At 53.2% G+C, this 26276-nt stretch overlaps 2 protein-coding genes across 4 annotated transcripts; both read right to left on the bottom strand.

Moving 5' to 3' along the window:
- Positions 1-1121: 1121 nt before the first annotated feature.
- Positions 1122-5402, bottom strand: RILP (Rab interacting lysosomal protein). Of its 3 annotated transcripts, XM_075168753.1 has the most exons (8): positions 5056-5402; positions 4733-4856; positions 4312-4433; positions 3920-4108; positions 3304-3473; positions 3031-3153; positions 1755-1838; positions 1122-1380 (listed from the first exon to the last, which is right to left on the bottom strand). In XM_075168753.1, the coding sequence occupies exons 1-8, from the start codon at positions 5308-5310 to the stop codon at positions 1224-1226; spliced, it is 1224 nt and encodes a 407-aa protein (XP_075024854.1). In that variant the 5' UTR covers positions 5311-5402; the 3' UTR covers positions 1122-1223. The 3 variants fall into 3 exon arrangements, with proteins under 3 accessions (XP_075024854.1, XP_075024857.1, XP_075024855.1); XM_075168756.1 differs by lacking the exon at positions 1122-1380 and having other exon boundaries at positions 1756-1838; positions 4221-4433; XM_075168754.1 differs by lacking the exons at positions 1122-1380; positions 1755-1838 and having other exon boundaries at positions 2795-3153; positions 4221-4433.
- Positions 5403-5413: 11 nt separating this feature from the next.
- On the bottom strand, positions 5414-25250 carry PRPF8 (pre-mRNA processing factor 8). Its single transcript, XM_075168752.1, has 43 exons — positions 25172-25250; positions 24944-25053; positions 24697-24865; positions 23835-23999; positions 23518-23736; positions 22694-22906; positions 22289-22414; positions 22106-22211; positions 21414-21604; positions 21105-21224; positions 20837-21026; positions 20535-20654; positions 20070-20204; positions 19830-19959; positions 19255-19451; positions 18941-19147; positions 18688-18851; positions 18212-18338; positions 17902-18094; positions 17349-17536; positions 16896-17134; positions 16201-16347; positions 15741-15951; positions 15274-15390; positions 14940-15187; positions 14568-14747; positions 13945-14080; positions 13224-13393; positions 12771-12900; positions 12446-12592; positions 12040-12200; positions 11176-11367; positions 10325-10562; positions 9942-10070; positions 9244-9357; positions 8927-9100; positions 8479-8672; positions 7879-8118; positions 7644-7785; positions 7137-7277; positions 6764-6903; positions 6383-6585; positions 5414-5741 (listed from the first exon to the last, which is right to left on the bottom strand). Exons 2-43 carry the CDS (start codon positions 25041-25043, stop codon positions 5587-5589), a joined length of 7008 nt encoding a protein of 2335 aa, XP_075024853.1. The 5' UTR covers positions 25044-25053; positions 25172-25250; the 3' UTR covers positions 5414-5586.
- Between the last annotated feature and the right edge of the window lie 1026 nt (positions 25251-26276).

Here is a 26276-nt window from a genome sequence, read left to right as displayed (position 1 = left end):
GCAGGGGGCCACAGCCCTTTGCATCCGCGCACGAAAAGCGACGGCTACGCTGGCGAACCGCGACCGAAGCCTGGCAGCGTCCCCCAGCCCTTCCCAAGCAAGGACAGAGCGGAGGCCGCAGCGGCCACCTCGGGGGAGAAACGGGACATTTATTTCCGACTCCAGTTCTAGAGCTAGAAGGTACTGGACCCGAGGGGACCGACTCGCCCCTGTGAACACGAGGATTATTCTGTCTTCCAGTTCCCAGTAGTAGCAGGAAGAGGTCCCAGTACAAAACCAATTCAACCCCACGCCTGAAAAAGTGCAGGAGTGGCACTCGTGGTGCTGATCCTGACTGCTCCCAGACACGGGAGCACCCGGACACCCGGTGCAGCGTGCTCAGCCCTTCCCAGCCACGCGGTGACCCCGGGACAGCACCCAGCCAGCCGGCCTGGGCACCCCAACTTGAACTTCACATTGTAGGGATGGGGGGGTGGAAGTATGAGTGGGAAGGGATGAAGTGAAATACCCCCGCAGGGCAGGATCTGGTGATGGGATCCTGGGCTGTGAGCAGAGGCGCTGGGCGGAAAGAGCCACCAGCGGACGGGAAGAGCCCTTTGGGGTGCGGCAGCGGGAAGCGGGTGCAGACCCCCGCCACGCTGAGCAGCACGGAGAAGTGGGGAGCAGGGGCAGACCCCCGCCACGCTGAGCAGCACGGAGAAGTGGGGAGCGGGGGCAGACCCCCGCCACGCTGAGCAGCACAGAGAAGTGGGGAGCGGGGGCAGACCCCCGCCACGCTGAGCAGCACGGAGAAGTGGGGAGCGGGGGCAGACCCCCGCCACGCTGAGCAGCACGGAGAAGTGGGGAGCGGGTGCAGACCCCCGCCACGCTGAGCAGCACGGAGAAGTGGGGAGCGGGGGCAGACCCCCGCCATGCTGAGCAGCACGGAGAAGTGGGGAGCGGGGGCATGGCTGTGCAGGACCCCCATAGTTAATCCATGGGCACAATGAAAGGGTGGCCAACGGGTAGAGATGCCCGGAGGTGCTGAGCCGTCCCGTGCCAGGCCGGCACCCCATGGCAGAGCGTCCCGGTGGGTTTGCAGGACGACTGCCCACGCTGCAGCTTCGCCATCACCACGGCATGGGGAAGCGGCCAGGGCTGCCGTGCCGCTCTGGGAAACGCCAGGAGAAGAGGAGCTGGGAAGCGCTGCTGCGAGGGCAGATCCAGCTCCCGTTCAGGTGGGGTCAGAGGGGCGGCGCGGCTCTGTTGGGGGAGGCGGCCGCCGGCTCGCTCTCTCCCTCCAGCTCCAGCTGCGTGTCCAGCGAGTCGATGATTTCCCAGGCTCCAGAGCAGCTGGATGCGGGGGGGTCTTTGCTGCTGTCCTGATACCACAGCCCAAAACTGCAGAGAGAGCAGATAATGGCCGTGGGGGAGAAAAGCCTTCCCAGGGAAGCGGCCAGATCCCAACCTCCCTCTGCGTTTGGTGGCAGCAGCGGGACGCAGCCCGGCTGCGAGGCCCTGGGAGTGTGCAGCACCCCTGAGACGGCAGCCGTGCCTGCTCTTGCCTGCCTGCAAGGCAGGTTGCTTCATTCAGGGGGGATCTGAACCACCTGCGGCAGCATCTCTGGCCGGGCAGCCCAGCTCCGTCCCCCATCGTACCCTGCAGGGCAGGCACCAAGCTCAGCAGGCGCCGGGTCCACAGCCGAACCCCAAACCTCTCACCGGCAGAACCACCCGTCCCCAGCAGCACCCCAGGAGCATGGGAGCAAACTTACAAGCTCCTAATTTTGGATTCGGAAGGCTGAGCATCCACGCAGTCTGCGCCGCGAGCTGGGAGCCAGGAGCCCTCGTCTTCATCGCTGCAGCACAAAGGAGCGGGGGAAAAACCTGCGCTGAGTCACAGGCTCGTCACGAGCGAATGCCAGAGCCACCCCGGGGCCCCGTCCCGAGCCGAACAGCATCCCCACAGAGCCACATGTGCGGAGGTGGCCGCAGAGCCAGGGGTACACGGACAGGAGCTGCTGTCCCCACAAACCACCACAAAGCCACAGCCAGCTGTAGCGATGCTCGTGTCCCAGACACAGCTGCGTTTCATAGCAAGCCCAGCCCCGGCTCGGTGATCTCAAGCCACAAGGCTCTTCAGACACCGGCTTCAAACCCCCGGTGCTTCGTCAGCGGACCAAGGTTGCCGCAGCAGTAAAGTCTTTAGGCATCTCACCCCACACGGCAAGCGCACGCTTCTCCAGGGGCTGAGGCGGGTGACAGCCAGGCCTCGCAGGGGAGCAGGGTGACACATGAGAGATGACCGCAGGGCAGCATTCATGCGGCAGTGGCTACCCTCGCCAGCGAGCAGGCAGGACCCAACACCCCCAGCCTCCCCGCTGCCAGCAGAGACCCCGACGCAAGCAAGCAGCAGGTTTCAGTAGCACAGAAGAGCTCAGCCCCCTTCAGACCTTTATTAAAGCCCCTAAAAGCCAGTGAGATCCAGCTCCCCCCCGTGCCATACAGCAGCTTTAGCGCAGGCTTCGCCCCCCACAGAGCCAGGGCCGGTGCCCGGCAGGGTCCCCCCCGTCCCCATCGTGAGAAGTCTGTTGGAGCCGACGCTGCCCACGAACGTCTTGCGGAGCCTCCAGGGAACATCTCTACTGTCATCTTCAAAGGCTCTCCGCTGGACAGCCTCCAACCGTACAGCGCAGGGACCAGCCCGCCTCGTCCGGTGGTCCCAGTGCCACCACCTCGCCTCCCTTTTGCCACGTCCACGCGGGGACAAGCGGCGTTTGGCCAGGCCATGTGTGACCGGTGACAGGGACACGCGAGTGGCAGCAGAGAAGAGCCCAGCCCCTGTGGCGCTCCCAGGGCTAAGCCAGAGCAAGACATCCACTGCAGACAATAAACCTTTGATCTCTGGAAGGAGGCAGGGAGGAGGCCGCCCTTGGCCTGGGGGAGTTCCCTTCCAGGGCGTCACACCACACGAAAACACTGGAGCCTGCCAGCCGGCATCCACCCTGCACGGGAGGTTCCCCGTCCTCCCTCTCGGTGAGCAGGACTCACCTGCTCGCCGACTCCTCCGCCGTTCCCAGCATTTTGGCTCTGATTTTTTTTCTCTGTCTTTTGATAGTCGACTTCATCGCATCCAAGAAGAAGCTGGGCACTCTCTCTTCGTTCAGCAGCTCCCTGGCAAAAAGCAGCCAGCTCGGTTAACCGAGCGCCTGGCAAAGAAATCCGCCCTGACTGCGCCAGGAGCAGCCTCTGACGGGCCCCGGGGTGGCTGCAGGGACAGGAGGGACCCAGCTCGCTGCCCCACGCCGCCGCGGCAGGACTCACCGCTGGTAATAGGCCAGCTCCTCCTGCACCAAGAACAGGTTGGTCTTGAGCTCGTTCCGCTCTTGCAGGATCTGCTGCAGCTCTTCCTTGGAGAAGCAGCAGTGAGCAGGGCTCCTGCCCGCGTCCGCGTCCTGGTGCTGCGGCTCCTCCGCAGGCGACAGCGCTCCTTCCTGCCGGGACAGAAAGAGAGTCAGCAGGCAAGCGGAGACCCCGAAGCCCCCACCCAAAGGCTGGGTGCGATGTGCAGGCAGAGACGGGAAAGTCTCAGGAATGAGTTTGCTAGTCTGGAGCTGCTGCAGCCCTCCACAGACCATGGTGGCTCCCCAGCTCAACCAGCACCCACCGCCCGTCGCCGCACGTGGCAAACCCTCCTCATCCTCTGAGTCCCACCTGTCTTCCTCCCATCACCTTACCTCGCTCACTCCTGCCTCCACCCCTACCAATTTTTACGGACAAGGTGTTATCGGCATCACAGACACAGCGCTGTTCAATTTTCAGCAGTGGGGCTTACTCGAGCCGGCGGGTCCGGGTATGCCAGGAGCCCCACACAGGGCCGGGAAGGTCGGGTCGGCATTAGCGATGCCCTGCAGCAGCAGGGTCGTGGGCTCGGACTCACCAGGCTGGGCTTTGGCTGCTGGATCTCTGAGATCCTGCTCCTCCTGCTCGTTTCCCTCTGGGTTTGCAGCATCATGGCCTCCAGGTCCGACTTTTTCTCCAGCGCGCTTTTGAGCTGAGCCTGCACCACGGCCACCTTGTGACGCAGGTCCTCGTTCATGGCCATGAAGCGATGCAGTTGCTCCTGGAGCTGGAAGGCCCAGGGCAGCAGAGAGTGAGGCACGGTGTCAGCTCTGGGCCCCCACCCAGGGACATCAGCGCACACAGAGCCACAGGAAAGGCATCTGCCCCAGCAGGCTCACCAGCCGTGACGACAGCCCCCGGGGCGAGGTGACATGAAAGCAGGTCCCCAGGCCCTTCACACACCACACCCGTGAGCTCCCACACGCTCACCGCCTCCGTGTCTCGGCTCTTGCAGACGATCTCGTGGGCCTGGGCACGAAGCTCATCCCTTTGCTTGTCCACCACCTCCTTCAGCCGCAACATCAGCTCCCGCTCCTTCCGCACCGTGCTATCTGAGCCCAGACAGGGGCGGACAGGCGTGAGTGGCCCCTGGGACCCAAGGACTCCCCAATCCTACAACACTACGAGGTTTCTCGGTGCTTCTGCAAAGCCAAACTCTAACGTTCCTGGTAGGTAGCAGAGCAGGAACAGCGGAAAGAGGGTCCCTGTGGCTTGCAGAACAAGATAATGCTCGTGCTCCCTGGTAGGAGAGGTCTCCAGGGCTGGGCAGCACGGAGAGCAGATTCAGACACGCACCCAGCCTGCTGTCCCCCGCAGCATCAGGGGACCCTGAACCCGCCGGGACACCCACCTTCCTGGGACTGGCTCTCCGCAAGCTGCCCCAGGAGCTGCCGGTTCTGCTCCTCCAGGCAGGCCAGGCGGCCATGCAGGGCTCGCTCCCGGCGCTCGGCCTCCCACAGCCTCTGCTCCGGGTCCTGGGGGACGGGGACAGCCGGGTCAGAGCCACCCCCGGGGGGACGGGGACAGCCGGGTCAGAGCTGTCCCAGGGGGTCGGGGACAGCCGGGTCAGTGCTGTCCCCACGGGGACTCCTGCGAGGACACGTGTGGGTCAGTGCCACCGCGGAGGGGACCCCCGAAGGAAGAAGGGTCGGACAAGCCCCCCGCCCCGCTCACCTCCGCGTTCTGCCGCCCGGCCGGCGGTACCGACGCCTCCCCCTCGGCGCCCGCAGGGGCCACCAGCGCCTCCAGCAGCTCCAGCAGCCGCACGACGGGCGGCACCAGCCCGGCCACGGCCTCGGGCCCGAAGCGGCCGGAGAGGCGGCGCAGCTCGGCGCCCAGCGCCCCCGCCATGCGGTAGATGTGCGGCGGGGCCAGGCGGCCCGGCGGCGTCCGCCACAGCGGCTCCGCTCCCCGCCCCGGCTCCGCCATCGGCCGCCGCCGCCCGAGGCCCCGCAGACGCTCCGCCCTGCCCCGTCCCCGTCCCGCCCCGTCCGGGGCCGCCCTCCCCGAGGCGGGATCTCACGGGCAGCGCTCCCGTTCGTACAAAATTTATTGAGCAACCGGCTAGGGTACAACAACCCGAGACATGGCACAGGGGGCAAAGGGGGCTACGTGGGCGCGAGCAGGGGGCAAGGAGCAGCGGGGGACACACGACACGGAGGCTGTTGAATATCAACAGTACTAAGAGTGGGGGCGAGGGCAGGACTAGGCGTAGAGGTCCTCCCGGTCGGCGGAGTAGACCTCCCCCTCCTGCAGCAGGGCGAAGTTGAGGAAATGAGAAGGGCGATGGACCTCGTGGTAAAACTCCTTGGGGTTGGCGAGCTGCAGCTCGTACTTCATGTTGGGGTCGTGGCGAACACCTGGAAGAGAGAGTCCATCAGCCCCCTGAAAGCCCCTCCTGCCTCCACCGTTGGTCGGGAGCTTAGTGAAGCCCCCTATGCTCACAAGGTAATTTTTAAGCAAACCATGCAGGAAGAGAGAATTCTAAATCCACAAAATCCTCACCCCTTGGGTTCCTCCCCCTAGACATTTACAGAGCAACACCCCCACAGTCCTTTCCTGCTAGTCAAGTGTTTTGTCTGCCACTCTCCTCCCTTCCTGACCCCTTCTGCAGCTGCCTGTGGTTCACCATAGCAGGACCTCCTGTTACTCCCCTACCGGGCACAGCTTTTCTCTTGCATTTTCCATTATCACCTCTTCTGCCTGACAGGGATTAATGATCCAGTGGCGATGGACCGGACACTACAATCCAGAAAGACAAGATGTTCATTTCTCCCCTCTATCAGTTTCCTCTCTTGCCACCGAAAAATCATTGAGAACTGACATCCCAGCGCTGGTACCAAGGAAAGGTCAGACCACAATGCTCGTATCCCTGCCAGCCGCTCCAAGGAAGGTCAAGCTTCAGAAAGGGTAAGGAACACTTCCCTGAGGAGCTATTTCCTTCTCCTCCCCAAGCTGTTCACGTCGCCTCCCCTCCTCTCCCTTTCCCAGGACAGCTCACCCATGAAGTTGTAGTTCCAGGACCCTTGCGCTGGGACCATGAAGAAGCCGAGGAAGCGATCTGACAGCAGCATCTGCACCCTCTCGTAATGGGACGGCAGGTAGCCCTTGGGGTTGTTCCCTTTGTCCGTGTTCTGCCTGCCCCACTCGTAGCCGCTCGGGGTCAGTTTGTAGGCTGTCAGCGTGCAGGAGCCTGGCGTAAAACTGAAAGAAAGGAGAGACGGGGCAAGTCAGACTGATCTGGGGGGGAGGAGGGAAACCAGGAATATCAAACACTCCCCTTCTGCCAAATCTTTAGTTTGAGACCTCAACGTGGTCCCAAGCACCGCACCCACAGGCCCCCGCAGCAGAGGGGGCACACAGAAGCCTCCCTGCCTCGCACCTGCAGGTGATGATGATAGTCTTCTCCCCGTCCCAGGAGGGGTTGTCGGCCATGACCTTGGCATGGGTGGTGACATCCTGTGGCGAGAGCTGAGGGGACTCGTTTGGTTGGGTGTGAATCCACCCCAGAGGTTCCATTTCCTGACAAAAAGAGAGTGTTTGAGAGAGAAATGAAAGACGTTTAAAACAAGACCGCTTCAAGCATGGCAAAAAGCACACAGGGACTAAAGGCTTCCCTTGCACCCGATCCCCGATCAGGCCGGCTTTAAGTCCCACACCTACAACAGACCGAGAGAAGCTGCCCCACCACCTGAGGTCCCCGTTACTGGAGACGGCGATCTCTCACCCACACCGGGAGCAGGAGCTCAACTCACCTTGAGATATTCATGCTGCGGCAGCTGCCCCGGGAGATGCACGGTCTGGTGCGTTCCCCACTGGGGCACCATTACAATGCACCGGATCTCCTTCACTTGGGGGTTATCGGGAGGGCTCACTCCATACAGGTAACCTGCAATCTAGGAACACAGACACCCGCCTTAGAAGCCCAGAAGAGACCTCCGTGTAACCGTGTGAGAGTGGGTGGGCCCTGCCCTTAGTTCCTGAGAAGAGTATCTTTTGGCCGGCAGGTTCTCACTAGAGGAGAACATCATAGTTTTGGTCAGTGCTGAGTTTCAACCCAAGTCTGGGCCACAAGGAGCCATCAGGACCTGGCTAGAACTTGTGTGTTCAGCCGTATTGCCAGCGTTTGTCTCGAGCACAGAGGGCTTCACACGGACAGCAGCAAGTTCCCAGCCCTTCGCGCCACTAGTTCCTGACTGCCCAGGACTGGTGCGTGTCCCAGCAGCGTGGAGTACAACTGTAAAGACTCGTTGCACACTCACCTGGGCCCGCAGATCTGAGATGCAGATGAATTTCTTCAACACGTTCTTGGGAAGAATGTAGGTATAGCCCGTTTCCTTTATATCGTCTGATGAAACATAAATGTGGTTTGTTCGCAGGTGGAGGTTGGCAGCAGAAATTGCTCTGTGAAGAGGAGACGATTATTAGAGGGTGCACAGATCCCTTCCTGAGCACTCTGAGCTTTTCCTTGCACAACAGCCGTGCCTGCTTCCCTACCTGACTCGCCACTCAGTCTTGGAGGAGAAAGTCTGGGTTTCGTAGTTGCTGGTTGTAGAGGTGATGATTTCATCCCCGTGTTTGTTAACAGTGCGGGTCTGTGTGGCTGTCAGTTGCGACTGCTCCTTGGTTTGCTTCTCAATTTCTGCAATCTGCTGTCTCTGCTGAGACGGGGCAGAGATCTCCATGCCCAGGATAATGTCTCGGATCTCTGACTGTGTCAGGGACGCAACATTGACACTGAAAGAGAAAATCCACCCAAGTCAGGCATTTCAAAATACATTCTGGACTCTTCTCACCAAGGCACATGCTCAGAACATACACTCAGGGTACTATGAAAAATGAAACCACAACTTTTTAGACAAGAGGAGAGACCAAATCACATGATGCATGAATCAGAAAAGGTTTGGTGCAGATCTTTTTATCTGCCTTGCTAGAAAGCAATTAATAACAATAATCAGTTTCACTACAAAGCTGACAGTTCATTGCCAAAGGCCCTTGAAAGTCGTCTACTCTCCACAAGGAGCACTCTGGCCACACACAGTCTTTAGAGCAGGAAGGAAAGGCTGACAGGGTTATTGCAGCTGGACAGTGGCTTACTTGTTCTTCTTGCCATAGTCAGCAAGGATGAGATCCTTCAGCTGCACCTCCACCTTGATCCACTCCTCATCTGTCAGGGTTGGCCAGATGTGGTGAGGCTCCGTTATGGTTGTCTTGTCTGGTTTCAGAATAACTTTGGCTCGATCGTTATTCACATGTAGTGCTCGGAGAATTAGAATCAGACGAGAGAATGCCTTGGAGAAGAAAAAAAGATGCAGCTAGTCAGAAAGAAGGAAACCAAATACACAAGACCCTAGTACGGCTCTCCTCTGTTTGGGCACACCGACGTTGCATGGGAAGTGCCAGTGGAATCAATCTGAAGGAAAATCCAGGCAGACTCGGAACAAGGTGCTCCCAAGCAACAAATTGTGAGGGATCTCTGAAACCTTGGCTCCTGCCTCATTTATCAGCGGCAAAGCAAAATGCCGACTAGGCATGCTGTGCTTACTGTGTAGGAAGAGATGGTTTTCAGCCAGTCATCGTAGAGATTGAAGAGAACCATCTGGGGTTCAGTAGCCTTCAGGATGAGATCACCAAATTTCTCCACTTTCAGACAGGCCTGGAAGGGCAGCTGCAACTCTGAGCCTTTGATCACAATATTGGGGAAATCCAGCAAGTGCACCTGGAGTTTATCGAGAAGAGGAATTAGCTCACAACTACTGCAGAACATCGGTCCAGATAAAGTCCTCCACAGGAACGCAGGACTGTTCTGCAATCTCCCGAACTTTTTACAGTGTCCCCACAAAGCAGTATCTGCATTGTTACCTCAAGTGGGTCCAACATCCCCTTCCGAGTCACTATGATCTGCTTAGGCTGCTCCTCCACAGGAAGTGACCGAATCAAGGCAGCCACTTCTTCAGCAGTCTTCCACTTGGCCAGCTACAGAAAGACAGCAGGGTTAGAGAAATGTCTCCCTGCTAACAGCAGGGTCTCCATGCCTGTGGGAATTAGAGAGACTCAAACCAAATTCTAAAAATACAAATGAAATTTATGGCTTGTTCCAGATCAGTGACAAGGCCCAGCATTTCCTTCCTACTGATCACAGAGGGCAGTTCCCATTCCTGGAGTTCAGTTACTCCTGACTGGCTCAGAAGAAATAGCCGGCTACACCGCCTCCCTGGCTTTGCCATTTGAGAGTCTTCTCACTGCACTGGATGTACAGCCAAGTGCAATGTGATTTGCTGTAACAGTGAGCACAGCACTGTTTCTCAAGCCCTACTTGAAGATCTAAGCTCTTCAGACATCAAAAACCTTGCAACATCAATGCCTGCATTCTTTTACTTTTATATCCCATGCTAACGCCTGCCTGAACACAGGCTACACACTGGAAATTGGAGGTCCAAACTTGTTGCGAGGCAGGAAGCTGAAGACCCTCACAATGTCTTCTGCTCAGGTGAGTGTCCAAGCAGTCAGAGCCCATCCCCAGCTCGCAGCCCAAAGCACAGCAGGCAGCCAGGCCCTACCTGTCCTAGACGCTTCTGTCCTGCCCACACAGACGTATGGATGATCTTCAGGAAGAGCTGTCCAGTTCTGGGATTGAAGATGAAAATGGCTCCGTTGATAGGTTTTGTGGTCAAATTCCCTTCAAAAGTCTGAAAAAACAAGCGAAAGTGAAAAGTACAGGGAGATAAATGTAGCCTATCCACACCTTCACACAACAGCCGACTTGCTGTGCACTTCAGGCAGGAACTGTACGGGAAATATAAGAGCTGCTCTGTGCATACTGCAAAGATTTGGGTGCATGTTGATTCCTCATTTTCCATCATGCGTGCCTCCACAATCACCCTGAGCACAGGACATTTACAGTCCCTGTCCCTTCCCCCTGCAGGTACACCTCTGGCCTCACCTTGTGAATGGTGACTCTGTACACATTGGTGTCATCCACAAACCAGATGATCTGGTTGGAGAAGAGCTCTCCATAGTTCTGGGAGGAAAGGTATGGTTCTGTGGGCTCAGATGAGTACAGCTGCAACCCCTTGCGGATTCGTTCTCTCAACACATACAGCGCAGGATTTGCTTTCATAATTTTGGCCATAGCCTGCTGGATCAGAGGTTTGCTCCCAGGGAACCAGTTCCCATAAGCACTGAAGAAGAAAACAAACAGAAGACCTAGTTGTTGCCATCAGCTCTGAGATGAAGAGACAACAGCCACGCACAAGTTCTTCCATGCAGCAGCCAGGCACCTTTCTGCCTGCTGAATACTACTGTACGATTTCTCTTGCGATGTCCTTGGGAGCTGTTCACCTATGGCTTTTCCCTACACCTCCTCTCAGTGGGAAGCCACAGCACACACGTGCTGCAGTCCCAGAAAAGCTGCATCTTCTCTAACCACCACACTGGAGCAGAGGCCTGTTTGCTGGTACTTTCCCCCTACTTTTCCAGTGAATAACAATTGTCCCCGCTTGTAGGGGGCCTTGAAACAAGGCTTGTCCTTCAGCTCCAAAAACAGGCTGACAGAAACCTCCTAAGAAAACAAATGATGAGTGAGCTGGGAGAACTGAACCATTATTATTGGATGAGCACACATTGGGCAACCTGAAAGGACTGCCTAGATGCCTTATCCCATTCACCGCATACTTCCGGCTTCTGCCTTCTCCCCTCATCCTCCTGCCTAGAGTACGAGCCAGTTTGGAGACGCACTAAGACACAGCCACGAACTACCAATTACAGTTAAAATACAGAAGGTGCAGATCTCACCTGTGCAAGTTATAGGCCAGATCAATGGCAATGAGCACACCAGTAGGAGATGGATAGATACTCATGTTGTCTGTAGTGTAGTCCAGGAACTTGGCTCTTGCATAGCGCTCGATATCATGGGAATCGTAATCTCCCCAGCGCAGCTGGATATCTATCCAGTACTTCTGAGTGGTGGTGCTGTCCATCACATCTCTAAGAAGAAAGCAAGCCAGAACAATTTAATCTTGCACAAAACTCTCCTGCAGTTGCTGCATGTCTTTTACAGAGAGTAACTGCCACCAAGCATGAACGCTGAAGCCAGCTACTATCTGCATACCATCCTGAAGAGGGACCCTACTACTCTCTTCATACAGCAGCTGAATGCAGAAGCTGTTAAGAGAAACCCTCAGCCAATGGGGTTCAGCTGCAGGTTTAAACAAAGCAGCACAGTTACTCCTCCACTGTGTAGTCATGAGGGTCACCTCCCCCGGGGATCGTCTGGTGAGGATTCAGTCGAACTGAACACAGCATGGGTGCAGATAGTGTCCAATTCACTCCAGATCCTGGCCCTAGGACAGCACAGCTTTGTGGGGTTTCCTGAAAAACCCTTCCGAGCTCCTGAGCTCTGGCTCAGGGGAAATGTCAATGGGAGGAGAGAACAGGAACAAAGGCAGTCTTCATGTTTTGCACAAGGCAGTGCTAGGAGGTGCTGCAACCGTCTACCCAAATGAGCCCTGCACTTTGCCAGGCATGATTGTGTCCTCCTATGTCCCCAAAGAAAACCAACCCTAGGTGCCCAAGAGATACAGGTTTTGGCTCAGGATGACAGGCTCAGCAGCTCTGCTCTGCAGCAAGATCAAGGAGAGGGAAAAAGGAAACGCTCACTTGGAATCTGCGAGCAATGATGGACGTGACACATTCCACTTATAGGAAGCAAAGAGAAGGATATCTGCACATGAGGAATTCATCTTGTACGACTTCCTGGGATGGATCGTCTCTTTCTGCACTGTCTCAATCTCCAGAGCATCCAGCTCTTGATCAAACACCTGGGGAAAAGGCAGTCAAAGATGAGTTGTGTTCAAGCACCCTAGCTAAAGAATCTATCCTGAACAGAGAGCTAAAAGAGGCACCCAGGAAAATCCCGTTTCCTCCCCTTCCCTGTCAAATTGCTGAAGAAGGGGTAGCCCTGCTACAACCCCTGGGACAATCTCTGTTGCCAGCAGGAGGCCGTTGGTACACAAGGAGCATGCACACATTGCACAGAACCACACCGAGTTAACATACTGCTCACCTGACACAAATCCATTACAATGCTCTCATGGATCTTTTGCCACAAGTGAGCTCGGAAAATCTGAATGAGAGAAATCTTCAGCGTGGGGATCTTGCCGTGCATAAAGATGCCTGTCAAATCCAGCTGCACCTGAAACCCAACATATACCTGCAAAGGAAAAGCAGCTGTGAGAACATTCAACAGCACAACCGATGAAGTTTAGAAAACAGAACAGCTACTCTTAATGAGGTTTAGTTCATCTGTAAGAGATGTTCTGGAAGAATTAGATCAATTAATTGCTCTCAATTAGTGGAAGTTTCTACAGGCACAAACTCCAGATACTTACGTTGGCTCTGTTAATGGTAGGAGACCACCACAGGGTGAATCTTCTGTTTGGAATTTGGTTCAAACCCGATCTCTGGGCATTTGTCAGCTTCTTCCACTTCATGGACTCCTCAAAGCCACTGGCCTTCTCCCTAGAAAGGGCAGACAATCAATTGCATAAGATGCCCCTCATCTCTGCTGACTGCCCCGTGCCACATGTAATAGAGGCAGGGAGCACACACACCGGGAGCAGGGAAGATTGTTTCATGCAAAGAAATTTCCATGGATTTGCATGCTGAAGTTCAGTTACAGCCCAATCCCAGGTGCTCTCACAACTAACTATACAGTGTGCTCAAGTGATGACTGAGAAACGGAAAAGGGTCAACAGAATCAGCACAGCTTGAGCTAAGGATGACTCCTGGTACATCACTAAGCTCCAGTTTGCAAGACAAGGTCACATCAAGGTTTCTCTTACCAGAAGAGACCCTCCCACGTGGGGAAGTAAGTGCCCTTGAAGAGAGTGTGCTCCAGGATTCCTTCCACTCCACCAAGGGCCTGGATCATATCTGTGCGGTAGTTGTTCAGGTTCCAGAGTTTGCCGTCATGGCGCTGATGCGTCCACCAGAACGGGTTCTGTTTCAGGACCTGGAGACAACAGCGCACTAGTGAGCAGCTTTGTATTCAGACCATTTAACCTGGCTGCACTAATTGTAGGAACCAAGACGATGATGTCAGCTAACAAGTAAAAAGCCTCATGCTCTCAGTCCTGGAGGACACAGTTCACCTACAACACGAGTTCAGTCAGTACTACTATGCAATTCGGACTGGGTAGAATCTAAGATGATGCTTTTATCTTTCAGGGACTGGCCTCCTACAGAGCCACCATTAGAGGCTTTAAATAATACATTTTTCCACTGTTACTAAAACTTAAGATTTTGTAATGTTTGCTTTGGAACTGTTTTTCCTTCTCCAGAACTGATTTCTTAATACTCAGTTGCGTTAATCTCCTGAAATGCTTCAAAAGTGGCTAGCTACAGATTTTGGAGCATTTGGTTCTCGACAGCCTTTACTAGTCCCAACACATGGCTCCAATTTCTTCCTGCAGCAGACAGACAAGGAAGTGCACCTACAATAATCCAAGGTGAAAGAACATTGTCTGAACCTCACAGTCAGCCAGAGAAATTCCCAGTCAATACCTGATACTGTTTGAAGTCGGTCCTGACTCTCCATCCTTTATCATAAGCTAAGGTATGCCGGTCCTTCTGGAAAAGGGTGTTAATACGAGGAATTCCCCGGTCCCATGAGTCCTCCAGATCCTCCAGCGTCAGACGCCTGAAGAAGAAAATCCCCACGCTTCGTTACCTCTCAATTTTATAGCAATGCATTAATGAATATTTCAGGTGATGAGATCACAGAAATCATACAGACCTCGGGGCTCTGGCAGGAGATGTTCTAAAATGCCAAGCACTCAGAGGCTCAGCAAAGTGTCTACAGCCATCACTATGAGCACGCTGACGTCAAACAGCCAAAAGGAAAAGCCTGCCCTTGTAAGTGCGCAGAACTAACTGCAAAGTTGTCTGATGTCAGCTTTTCCTGGCACCACCCGGCATACCATTTCCCTCAAACTGTGCCATGGGTGTACTATCTGCTTGCAGAGTCTGTACCTCCTCCAGAGGTAAGACAGCAGCTTTGCAGGCGGCCTGTAGCACGTACCAGGGACACAAGGTCTCCAGAACCCTGAGACAGTGCGATACTTGACCCCACTGCCTGTCCCCACACACAGAGACACAGAGAGATCTGATCGCACATGGAAACATACCTGTTCTGGGCTATAGCCTCTTGTCGCTTGAGGGCGTACTCTGCCCATACTCTCTGAGAGTCAATGAATTCACTCTCCCATGGCTGGATGTAACGATACAAATTTGGGATGAGCTGGTCCTCCTCATGACTCATTCCTGAGCGGAAGTGAGTGATGCCAACATCTGTCTGCTTGGACCACCTGCAGCAAAGAGGCACAGGAATGAGGTAGGAGCGATAGGAATTCGCAGGTCACACTGCCATGACCTACTGTAAAGGCAACATATCTCTATAACAAGGCACGGTTTAGCAGTCTCACATATTTTTATGGGAAAGAGTATCTAACAAAACACCCAACTCAGGTGGGCATTTAGGACAGAGCAGCACAACTCACCTCAGGTCAGACTGCGGGATGAGAACATGGCCCATGGAGAGCATGCCCAGCCCTCCCAGCTCTTTAGGGGTGTAAAACACCACTGGTGGAAAACGGCTCGGCATTTTGGAATTCAGGCCAATTTTGATTCGAGTCTGGATTTTATTTTCACACTTCACCAGCAAATCAAGCAACTCCTGAGTATTTACAACAGCTTCCCGGAAATATGTCATCAAGCCAATCAGAGCTGTATTCCATTTATTGACAATCTAGAAAGGAAAGCAAAGGATCAGTTCTCAGCCCGTTCTCCAAGCATCTGCAGAAAGCTCTGTCACACATCTTCCTCCCACCTTACCTTAGTGAAGGTTGTGGAGCCAGATGCCATGAGGATCTGCCTCACTCTGTTGTGAAATCTCTGCATAGACTCGTCATCCACACGCAGGAAGCACTGAGCTGTGCGCTCCTTGGTGACCTACAAGAGCACAGGGCCATCAGTTCCCTCCTGGGAGCCCTCTCTCCAATACAGAGGGTAAGGTGAGCTCTTGCCATCAGGAATTTGTGAAACATGGGGAGAGAAGAGGCTGAACAGCACCTCTACAGTTTCAGGTTCCCCGCTCACCCCCAGCCAAGGATTTCCCATCCCTCCCAGGAAGGAAAGTTCATAACCAGTTCATTTTAACTCTAGCTGCTCGTGCTCCCAGCTACACAGCTGGCAAACACACGCTGTTTGGCACGCTCCACAAGCAGGTATAAGCCCTGCTTTTATGCCAGGTACAGGCCAAGCAGGGTCTGCTCTCCCAGGCTGTCAAACCCTCACCCTACCTCGTTCTGCAGGTTCCAGACACCGTCCTTGTGGGTGAACTCCTCATAGCTGGTACGGCACTTGGGCAAGATGCGGCACTCAAACCCACACATGTTAAACAGCAAATTGGGGTTATCCTTGCTGTAAACGGATACGAAGCTATTCTCCCACTGCACCGTGGTGACTGATCGAGGCAAACGGTTCTTGATATCCCAGAATACAGCACGACCACTGAAAAAGAAGACGTGCACAGTGACAGGTTGTCTTACTGAAGCGAAATAGAAACTGGGCAAGTTCTCAGTGCTTTCCTAGCACTATAGCCGCTCACACCCATCACTCACTGTCAGAATTACAGCACAGACCCCTCAACTCTTCTTACTTTTCTTTCTGAGCACCTGCCTATCAGTCTCCAACAATTATTTATTACAACTAATTTTCCCACCCTCCCACCACTTGTCTTTTCCAGGCTGCAGCACTTACAGGTTCACATCATGTTTCATGAGGCGCATCCGAGCATCCCGAGGCCAGCACTTCTTGTTGTTGTAGCCTACAATGTTCTCATTGTTGGGATCTGGATGCTCTGTCAGGTACCGCTGAATCAAGTCTCTTGCCTCATCTGCTGTAAACCTGGAAATGTACCGAAGAGGACCTGGAGTTACGTGACCAACTTCTTTGAACACCCAGACAAATCAAGGACTTGCTTATGGATAGCTGTTAGCCATAACATGTTTGAACGTAACTGTCCAATTCCTGTATCTTCCCACTGAAGGGGACTTCAGTTGCATTAGCACAGTCCAACCCATGACTGTTTGGGTTATCTTTTCATGAACAGACATAAAATTTTATGTCCACTTGATGGGAAGCCAGAAAAGACTTATTTACCAGTGGAAAATCTGTAACAATTGGACTTTGGACATCATTGCTTTTCTACTGGTTCAGTGAAGCTGTAAAAAAGCTCTCCTCCATTAACACAGCAAACGGAGAAAGCAAGAGGAGGCATCTGGACACCCAGTTTCTTCTGGAAAGTCTGTCAATTCCAATATTCCTGATTTTTCTTAGTAAAGGGAACAAAAGTCTAGAGTAGGAGCATACCAGTTCCCACTTCCACAGCATCTACTGCAAGATGCCAGAACAAAAGTTCACCTGAGGAAAGCAGGGCCCCAGAGAGCTCTCACCTGAAGAAGATGTGAATACGGTCAATGTATCTGCAGAAGAGGCGAATGGGATGGGCCACCTCAGTGGCAATGTCTTGGAAGCTGAGGAAGTCATTTGGCATCTGGGGAGGCCCAGCCATTTCACTGGCACGGTGCAGACCCAGCACCAGCAGGTCCATCACAAGCCCATAATACTGGACAATGAAGGAAGCAAACTGCAGCCCACGAATAATCCCATAAGAGTTTGTGTGATTCATGTCCTGAGGAAACGAAGGGCAATTGTGAGAACCTGACTGTCACAATACACGAGAGACCTTTTACCTGAGCAGTTGCTCTTTAGCAGGACCCAGGAGGGTTTTCTCACTCCTTCATTATGTCTTTCTCTGGCAAATCTCGTATCCCTTCCTCCCCCATGGGTCCCAAAGCTCTCAGTTTTACAGTCCACTCATCCCCTTTCCTGACAGCAATCATTACCTTGTAGTTGATCACCACGTTGTTCTTGGCTGTCATGTAGTCAGCAATGTTGTGATCAACAATAAGACGCAACAGCCTGTTGAGCAAGGTCAGGTCAATCTTCTCATACATCTTCTCAAATCGAGATTCCAGCATCACATTGCATTCACCTTCACTCGTTTCCCAAACATCTTGAAGATTATTAATGCCTGAGGAGACAAACAAGCTTGTCATGTTATCTAACAGAACGCCTTTCTCAGTGTGCTGAAGCACCCTTCTGGGCATGGGAAGTCAGCTATTTCCTGTAATGTCTGATTTTTCAGCCTCTGGTACTTCCAGTCTATCCAGAAATGTGAACAGAAATACGTAAATCAACCACAAATGCTATGGAAGTTGTCCTCCCCCTGTGTGTGTGTGTTTATATATATATAAACCTACAAAATACAGCCTCTTATTGTAATGACTATTGACTGCAACTTGCAAATATGAAAACTCAGCTCCCAAGGGCACTTGTAGGAAGCAAGCTCCTGATAAAAAAAACTAATTTTTGCATGGAATACAAGACCTCACTAACCTTGGCACCACTTGTACACCAACAGTGGAGGAGGTTCAGTGTCAGCAGGTTTGATCCACGGAGGGAAGAGTCGTCGCTTATCGGCCTCATACCACAAGTACTGATCCAGATAAGCATCTGTGATTTTCTCCAAGGGCTCAACATCATAAACAGGAACTAAGTGGCTGTAGAGATCCATGAACTCAATACCCACCTAAAAAAGAAGAGGCAAACCCGACACTTATAGCTGACAGAGAACACAAAGTCTTAGTACCATTTAGTTCCAAAAACATAACTTTTAGTATGGTCTGGCTTTCACCAGGACACTTACCTCCTTGAAGGCTCTCTGAGTTAAAAGGTGTCGTTTGATTCTGGACAGAGCTTCATGAGGATTATCATAAGCCTGTTCAATCAAGCCCAACTCCTCTCTCTGCGACTGATTCAGGCGAGATTTCACACTGAAAGCGAGAAAGAACAGCTCACGCACCCAAGCATGAACAAACTAATGGCCACTGCACTAAACTAATGAAAGATACCGTTCAACCAAGCGGATCACGATCTGCAACTCTTCGCAATCCACATGCCCAAGCTTAGAAGCATGGCATTGTTTTTGTCGCAAGTGGCAGAGCCCATGAAGAACCCCCAGTCAACCTTGGCAGTACCACAATCTACAGCTTTTACCAGTCCATCAGGGCCAGTTTTACAGAATACTGAATTCCAGCAAAAACAGATAACAAAATGGCTTCAGAAGCCGTTCCCAGTGCAGCTGTCTGCCCCGGCAGAACACAATTACTTCCCACTGCTTACCTGTAAGCTTCCTTCAGCCTTTCCAGGGCTAATATGAGCAACTTGGTGTCATGCTTGTAGGACAGCGGCGGGAAGGGAATGGGTGAGAACCTCCTGCTTTCCAGCCAGTGCACCGTGGTTGTGTACACAGCAACAGCCTCTTCTGCCGTGATGTAAGGCCCATCCTGCAGAACCACGACACCAGCATTAGTCAGTGAAAGCTTCCCTATGAAAATAGCACCAATTTGGGCAACCTCAGGCAGGACAGAAGTACCTTCAAGTAATTATGCTGCCGTTCCTGCTCAGCTTTTAAGTAGAGTCTGGTCAGCCGGCCCAGATTCTTCTTACAGACGGTTTTGTCCACAGTGGCACCCCGACGGATCCGCTCCCTGTTGTAGTGAGCTGTATTTGTCCACCAGTCAGCTTTTGCCTTCACGTACCGCAGGATCATGTTCTCAATAGGAGTTGGCAGCCCTGGCACCTGGGGAGGGACAGTAACGTGAGGGAAGCAGGAGTGGGAACCTTCACAAGAGCAGTTCTACCTGGGAGACGTTAAAATTGAACCGAAAGGCCAAGCGAGAGACTTACCTTCCAGGGGATATTGGCCTTCCAGCACCGCCAAGCCTCGCTCAGATGCTGCAGGATGGTTCTGGCTTTGTTCTGTTTGATTCCTTCTGGCATCATGTCCAGAATGTCATGCATAACGGCTGCCCTCAGCTCCAGGTCAAAGTGAGACTCCACACGCTGCTTCGTGACAGTCTTTGCTACACCCTTTGAGTGACGGCCTGGAAAAAGCAAAATACTTCAGCAGTTCAAGACATTACTGGGCACGACTCCTAATACAGGAGTCTCTTGCACAGAGGTGCAGGATGCCTGAAGAAATTACACTGCCACAACATCACTGATGAGTTTGGAGTAGACGATTAGGAGGCTATGGTCCCCAGAGAGCTACGGAGCAGGGAATCCCACTGTCATCTGGAATCTATTCTGGGGGCACTGGTCTTGTAAGAGGTCTAAAATCGTCAACAGCTCTTGGGATTGACATGGAGCATAGATACAGACCACCACTCGGAACACAAAACTGGTGTTCGAGCTGGCAAGTAAGCAGTATTAATCTTTACCACACATTCCTCCCACGTCCAAGATTTACACCATGTGCTGACCTTCAAACTGCCTGGCCAGCAGATTCCCCAGCCAGCGTTCCAGCAGTGGCGTGATGCCCCTCATGAAGAACAGCCATACTCTCCAGCCTGGAGCCCAGAAGCCACAGCCAGGACCTTTGCCCACAGGCCCCTGGAAGAAGAGAGACATGGTAACAGCAGGTCACTTCCTGACACTTCAGAATCCCTCCCTTGTTGCTCAGTTTATGTGGGGTCACCATCACGTGGAAATACAAAACTTACTGTGTTAAACCTGTAGTAGATGAGATGTTTCAGGTCCTTGCACATACGAATCTGCCTCATCAGTTTGTACTTGTACCGGTACATTCCTGTCAGCTGACCCACATGGGCAAAGATGTACTGCAAGCCATCTGCCAACTGAAACACAGGGAGCACAGTCAGAGATAACAATAAACACTACATACGTTGCCTCAAAAGCCAGGTTTATTTTACAGCTAGGAGCAGAGCGTATTAGGCCATACAAAGCTCCTAACACTGACTCAGACAATGATCAATTCTTATAAACTAGGGTAAAAGCAGAATTTAATGCAATGCTGCATGCTTCCATTGTTCCCCTTCTCTGTAACACTGCAACATTTGGTCATTTTGTGCATCCTATATAGGCCCACCCAGCTATTCCACTCCTCCTCTCACTTCTCTCCTCACTTTTAAAAAATAAAAAAAAAAAAAAAAAAAATTTGAGCCTACCTGAAACGCATCCACATTTCCAAGTCTGTATTGGACATGGCTGTCCACCACCAGCTTAGTCAGCCGCAGAACCTCTCGGCACAGATGGAAAGCATTACCGAAACGAGATTTTTTCCTTTCCTGGACGAGACAAAAATCCAGAATTTATGTAACAATGTTATGTAAGAGTGAAACAGCTCTAATTCGGTCAGTTTATACAACAACTGAACAGTTGAGGCACTGTGGCCTGTCTTACCACACTAGGTACTTAACAATCTTCAGGTAAACTTTACTCTCGAGTAAAATAGCACATGGACCGATACCTTAGTGGTGAGGGTCTTCACGGGCTTCAGGTTGAAGTTGTAATCCAAATGAAGGTAGTTCAGGTTCTTTCTGTGGATCAGCAAGTTTAGCATATTGTAGCCCTGGCGACACACTTGCAGGCCTACTTCCACCCAGTCCAGCTTCGTTGACTGGAAAAACTTCGTAGCCTTGAAGGAGCGGAACAGGTACCTGGAGAGAGCAGAGAATATCATCAGCTGAATCCCCTACACAGATCAGCAGTTCCCCACGGAACAGAGCCCCACTCACCTCTTCTTCTGGGCCTTGGGGGGTCTGTGCTTGAGCGCATTCAGAACATAATATTTCAGTAGCTTCTGATAGGAGACTCGCACTTTCACTGGCTGGCCTGCCGGGCAGTGCTCACGATACCTAGGGATAAACCATATTTCAATTTTTCAGATAACTCACATTCCTTAGAAAACAATGAGCCTCCAGAAAACCTCCTAAAATCTCCAGAAACCAGTTACCACAGGATCTCTTTATTTTATTTTCATTGTAACAAGATAGATAATAATGTCACAATCATTACAACACCTCTTCTCCCAGGAAAGAACTCACCAGTTCTTGACCAGTGGGATATCAAGAGCTCTCCGAGTCCTCCCAGACCTCAAGTTGAAGGGCCGTGGGGCCCACAGCAGGGCAATGCCGTTGGCTGTGTTATCTGTGTAGAGCGGGGTATCCTTCAGGAAAGGTTCCACAAACTCTGGCAACTCAAACTCTTCATCGTCATCAGGCAACGGTTCCTGACTCTGAAATGCAGAAACACAACATCTGTTTTCTGGTCGCTTCAGCTCAGTTTTCCCAGTTAACCAAGTAAAAAACATTTCTTTGCTCTCATGGAAGAAGTGTGACAGTGCTGAGCATCAGAGAAACAAAAGCACTCCAGAAGGCAAACTCTGGCTACCAGACCCTCAGCTAGGTGTTACGGAGGTAACTCAAAGGAGTCGTCAGCTCCACGGATACGCCAAGGGCAACCAAAAAGATAAATAACCTATCAGAAGACTCTAAAATAACACCATTAATTATGCATTGGGCTTTATCCTACCAAAGGAGACAGCTTTGTGCAACTCGAGAAGTAGAAAAAGACTACAAATGACAACTGTGGGGTTTTTTTGTGAAAGGGCTATTACCTTCTCCTGAAATATCTATGTGCGTGTGCCACTATCAGAAGCAAGGTTACAAACAAGATGCTAAAGCCCCATCACCTCCACACTAGGGTTTACCACAGGCTCTCTTGGACAGTGACTCACCTTGACGGAATGTCTGTGTGAAATGGGGTTGATCAGTGGATCGAAGTAAAAAGCTGGAAGATCAGGATCCTCTGTTTTAATGAAAACGACGTTTGGAGTATGGTACCTACAACACACAATATGTATTAGAGCATCCTGACAGCTTTCCCCTCCTCTCCCTGCTCTTGAGGCTGCTGCACTTACCAGGTGAGGTGGACATGGTGTGGCAGGTTATTGTACAGGTACGGGAAAGCGATTTTGTACTCTGTCCTGATCGGCTGCCTGATGATAATTTTGTTGATGTCATTAAATTCATTCCAGTCTTCATCCCTCAAATGAGACAAAAAAAAATTGTTATATGAGCATTCAGGGTGACAGAAAGGCAAACATTTTTGACTGAAGACATGATATCAGTGCTTTTCCTTTAGCATTCTCTTCCCACTAACAACCATTCAGTGTCCAAAACAGCAAGCACACCACAGACTTAATGCTAAAGAGAACGAACATCCAGGAATAGCTCACCCGCGGCAAGATGCCTGATAACACATTAATCTTCCCAGCCCTTTTCCCAGATAACCACTTATCTTTGCTCCTAAACCCAACACTTACTGAAGATTGATGTCTCTAACAAGAGGCTCAAACTTGGGACCTCCAGGAATAGCCATGTTCAGTGCCTTGGAGGTAAAGAATGCTTTCAGGTCAAACAAATAGAAATAGTTGTCATCCACAAGGTCAGTGAGCAGCTGGTTGGCCAGCCGGTACAGCGTGGACATCATCGGGAGAGTGAACTGCCAACGCTGGTACGTTGAACCATTTACATACCTGCCAAAGAACAAAGCACAGACACTCACCACACAGCCAGAAGACAACTGGGCCTTTACCAAAGGACCAGAAATAACCAAACACCTTTCACTGCCCATCATTTGCTGAAAATATTAAGGACAGTTAACACATGGCCCCCCCTAAACAGAAAGAAAGGCTGCAGGACTGCTGAAGATCACTATGGACTACATCTGCCCAGAAAATACCGATTGCTCCAGTTCCTCTCCTCCTCCATATCCAAACAGATACACAACATCCGTGCACTCTTAGCAAATATCAATTCAAATTCCAACTAGACAATCCAGGTTGTCATCTTTACTGCACGGCAAGAAACGTCAGAGTTCTAGCAGCTAACTGGGCAGCATCCCTCCTGGACAGAAAGGCCTTGTTTGCCCTCGCTGGATGCTGAAGACAAGAGGTATAGCTTTACAACAATCAGGTTCTCTCTCCCATCCTAGGGAAGGTTTTTCTCTCCCCACCAACATCACACGTAGCCCAGCATAACACAACCAAAGGTTATATACCGTATATACTGCTACGTATAGGTAATTTATGTAGTGCATTTGTTTTTCGCCTCTCCCAGTGAACTGTGCTACCAGAGGGGCACGTACTTCCTGTTGTCCTTCAGGGGCTGGTGGTCATAGAACCAGTCCAGCACGGGGGCATCCTCCTCTGGATCCAGCTCAAGCTGAATCGCTTCCAGGGGCTCCACATCCAGGATGTTATCAGCATAATCCAGAGGGGGTTCTTCATCATCAAACGGGGGGAATCTCATCCTCTTGAAGTGACGCCTATCCCTCTTCTCCCGCCTCATCATAATCCACATTGACCTGGCAGAAACCCACAGACCGTTAAACACCATTTTTATTGTGGATGCACGAGTGTTTGCTCACAAGTTCCCAGCAGGGCGAAGGAGGAAGGCACTTACCCCCACTGAGCAATGTACACCGGCTCTATGACCCAGGGAATCTCATTCACGAAAGAGATGGCGCCTGTGATATGGTACAAGACCGGAACATCTCTGATTTGCTCCCAGGGCATGGGCATGTTCTCCAAGAGCTTCAGAACTGCATGAGGCATGTACTTCAGAGCACTACAATCAGAAATCAAGGAAAATCAGGGTTGGAAGGGATCTCAAGAGAATAGCCATCCACCTGCCACAAGCCCAATTACCTCTACACCTTTCACTCCTGAAAACTGCTCACCTAACCTGTTCATAAAGGCCTCCAGTGACAAATCCACGAACTTCCTATTCTATCCTTGCGCTTCATGCATCGCACTACCAAGAAGTTTTCTACTGATTTAGCTTCCAAGAGATTGTTACGCATTAAGAATGTTACAAACGAAAATGAAAAATTTCAAATGAGTTTTTGGAGTTTTTATGGGTAACAGTAAGTTAGTGCAATGGATCATGATGTGCATGAGATAGCTCTCTGAACCCAAACAGCAAAGAAGCACTCACGAGGCTTTTTAATCTTGCAAAAAACATAGGCTGGCTACTTCATACTCCCCCCCCAACTTCTTCTAAGACAATGCATTATCCGGGGTAATGTTTTTCTCATAAATTCAAAGCAACAACTTCCTTCACTTATCCTCTTCTGTGCTGCTACCCTAGTGCAAATGATTATCCCATCCTCATCGAGCTACTATGCCGCTTTCTGTGCACAACTGACACAGAAAGCCCTTTGGAGAAGGGGCTCTCCCTTCAACGATCAACGAGGAGCTTTGACAAGGCGGCAGAGGACTCAGCTCGGCTCCCCGTGTGTTACACAGCGGGGGGGCTCCCTCACCCCAGGTAGACGCGCTTGTCGTGACGGAACTTCCTGTTGGTCATGTCGCCGTGGTCGCGGATGATCTTCCGGACGTGCTCGGGGGGCATGTCCTCCTTCTGCGCGTCGACGAAGCCGAATTTCCTCTTCTCCGCATAGCGCTTGGCCTGCAGCTGCTGCCACTTGCGGGCTGCAGGGACAGAGAGGCGGCGGGGTCAGGCCCGGTCCCGCTCGGGAGGATGGGGGTGCAGGGGCCGGCCCTACCCACCTTTCTCTTGCAGCTTCTCCTCAGACATGTAGTCGGGCAGCGGCGCCAGCGGGCTGGGCACCGGGGCGCAGCCGCCGCGGTACGGGAAGACGGCGGCCATGGCGACGCACCTGCGGGGGTGGAGAGGGGCTCAGGGCGAGGACGGGGCCACCCCCGGCCTCTCCCCGCCACCCCCAGCGGCACCCGCCGCCCGCCCCCGAGCCCCCACCGCCCCCCGCCCGCCCTCACCGGCTGCCGCGACGCCCCGCGCTTCCCCACCACAATGGCGGCCCAGCGTCGTCGCCGCCGCGCCTCAGAGACCCGGATGTGGGCGGGGCGCGCAACCAGAGGCGCTATCCAATCAGCTTTCGGGCAGCCTCGGAGACAGCAGGCGCAGCCCATCAGAACGCGAAGGAGGGGCAGGAGGCGGGACCAAGGGCGGAGGAGGAAAGGAAGTTGTGCCTGAAGTACACTTCCGGTGGAATGCCCGCCCTTCGCTGCTTTCGATTGGCGGAGAGGCAACAGTGACAGCTCGGCGCCGCCTCTGATTGGACAACGTGTAGCGCAGATCAGCCCACGCTACCTGTAGGCGGCGCTATGGGGCAGGCGGCGCCCCGGGGCGAGGGGGGGTCCGTGTGGGTCCGGGCCCCCCCCGTGGGGCCTTGTAGGGTGGGGGGGGTCCCCCATGGGGCGCGGGCCTGTAGTGCCCCCTCAGTGGGGGCAGTGCCCACCTCGGCCACCCCCCGTGTCGTCCCCCCCCAGGGACCGTGTTCCCCCGCCCCGAGCCTGGGCCCACCCCACAGCCCCCGGCAGGGCAGGAGGACGCTGCACCCCAGAGGCCCCGGGGGGGCGACGCCTCCCCCCCAGCACTGCCCCCATGGCCGTACTGCGGCCCTTAACGCCTCAGCGAGTAGCCAGACGCTCAGTGCCCCCTTCCCGCCCCCACCCCCCAGCAGCACACACGCCCCCCGGCCCTCCGTGCTTGCCCGGTGCCCTGCGAAAACGCGAGGTGCAGCTCGCTGCGGGCGGGCAACTGGGCTTAACACGTCGCCGCAGGCCGCCCTGCAGCCAGGCAGTCATTCGCCTTGGGGCTTCGGCAGGGCAGGGGCTCCCTGGGGGGTCCCCGTGGGGAGAGGGGTCTGTGCCGGAGGGGATCTTGGCTCTCGGAATGTGGGCGGGTGGCAGGCTGGGGCGTAGCTCCCTTGCAATTAATTTTCGGATGGAAATGCTCCCTCTAGCCTCGTGAACCCCTGTACAGGGGGATTAGAGGGGTAGGTCCCTTCCCAAAGCCCTTCAAGCCAAGGCTGTGGCATTTTTCATCAGCAGGGACAAGCACAGGGTACCCCCGTGTCCG

This window comes from Calonectris borealis, chromosome 19, assembly GCF_964195595.1.
Source record: "Calonectris borealis chromosome 19, bCalBor7.hap1.2, whole genome shotgun sequence".
Lineage (NCBI taxonomy): Eukaryota > Metazoa > Chordata > Aves > Procellariiformes > Procellariidae > Calonectris > Calonectris borealis.
This window is presented reverse-complemented; position numbering and strand designations above follow the sequence as displayed.

What these genes read in the sequence shown, in the direction of transcription:
- RILP (XM_075168753.1), bottom strand. Translation starts at nt 5,310, where the DNA reads ATGGCGGAGCCGGGGCGGGGAGCGGAGCCGCTGTGGCGGACGCCGCCG. An exon ending in CCGGGCGGCAGAACGCGGAG is followed by an intron (nt 4,857 to 5,055) that starts GTGAGCGGGGCG and finishes CCCGTCCCCCAG; the next exon opens with GACCCGGAGCAGAGGCTGTG. An exon ending in AGCAGCCAAAGCCCAGCCTG is followed by an intron (nt 3,474 to 3,919) that starts GTGAGTCCGAGC and finishes CTGTCCCGGCAG; the next exon opens with GAAGGAGCGCTGTCGCCTGC.
- PRPF8 (XM_075168752.1), bottom strand. Translation starts at nt 25,043, where the DNA reads ATGGCCGCCGTCTTCCCGTACCGCGGCGGCTGCGCCCCGGTGCCCAGC. An exon ending in GACAAGCGCGTCTACCTGGG is followed by an intron (nt 24,000 to 24,696) that starts GTGAGGGAGCCC and finishes TTCTGATTGTAG; the next exon opens with TGCTCTGAAGTACATGCCTC. An exon ending in TCTGGAACCTGCAGAACGAG is followed by an intron (nt 15,391 to 15,740) that starts GTAGGGTGAGGG and finishes GTGCTCTTGTAG; the next exon opens with GTCACCAAGGAGCGCACAGC.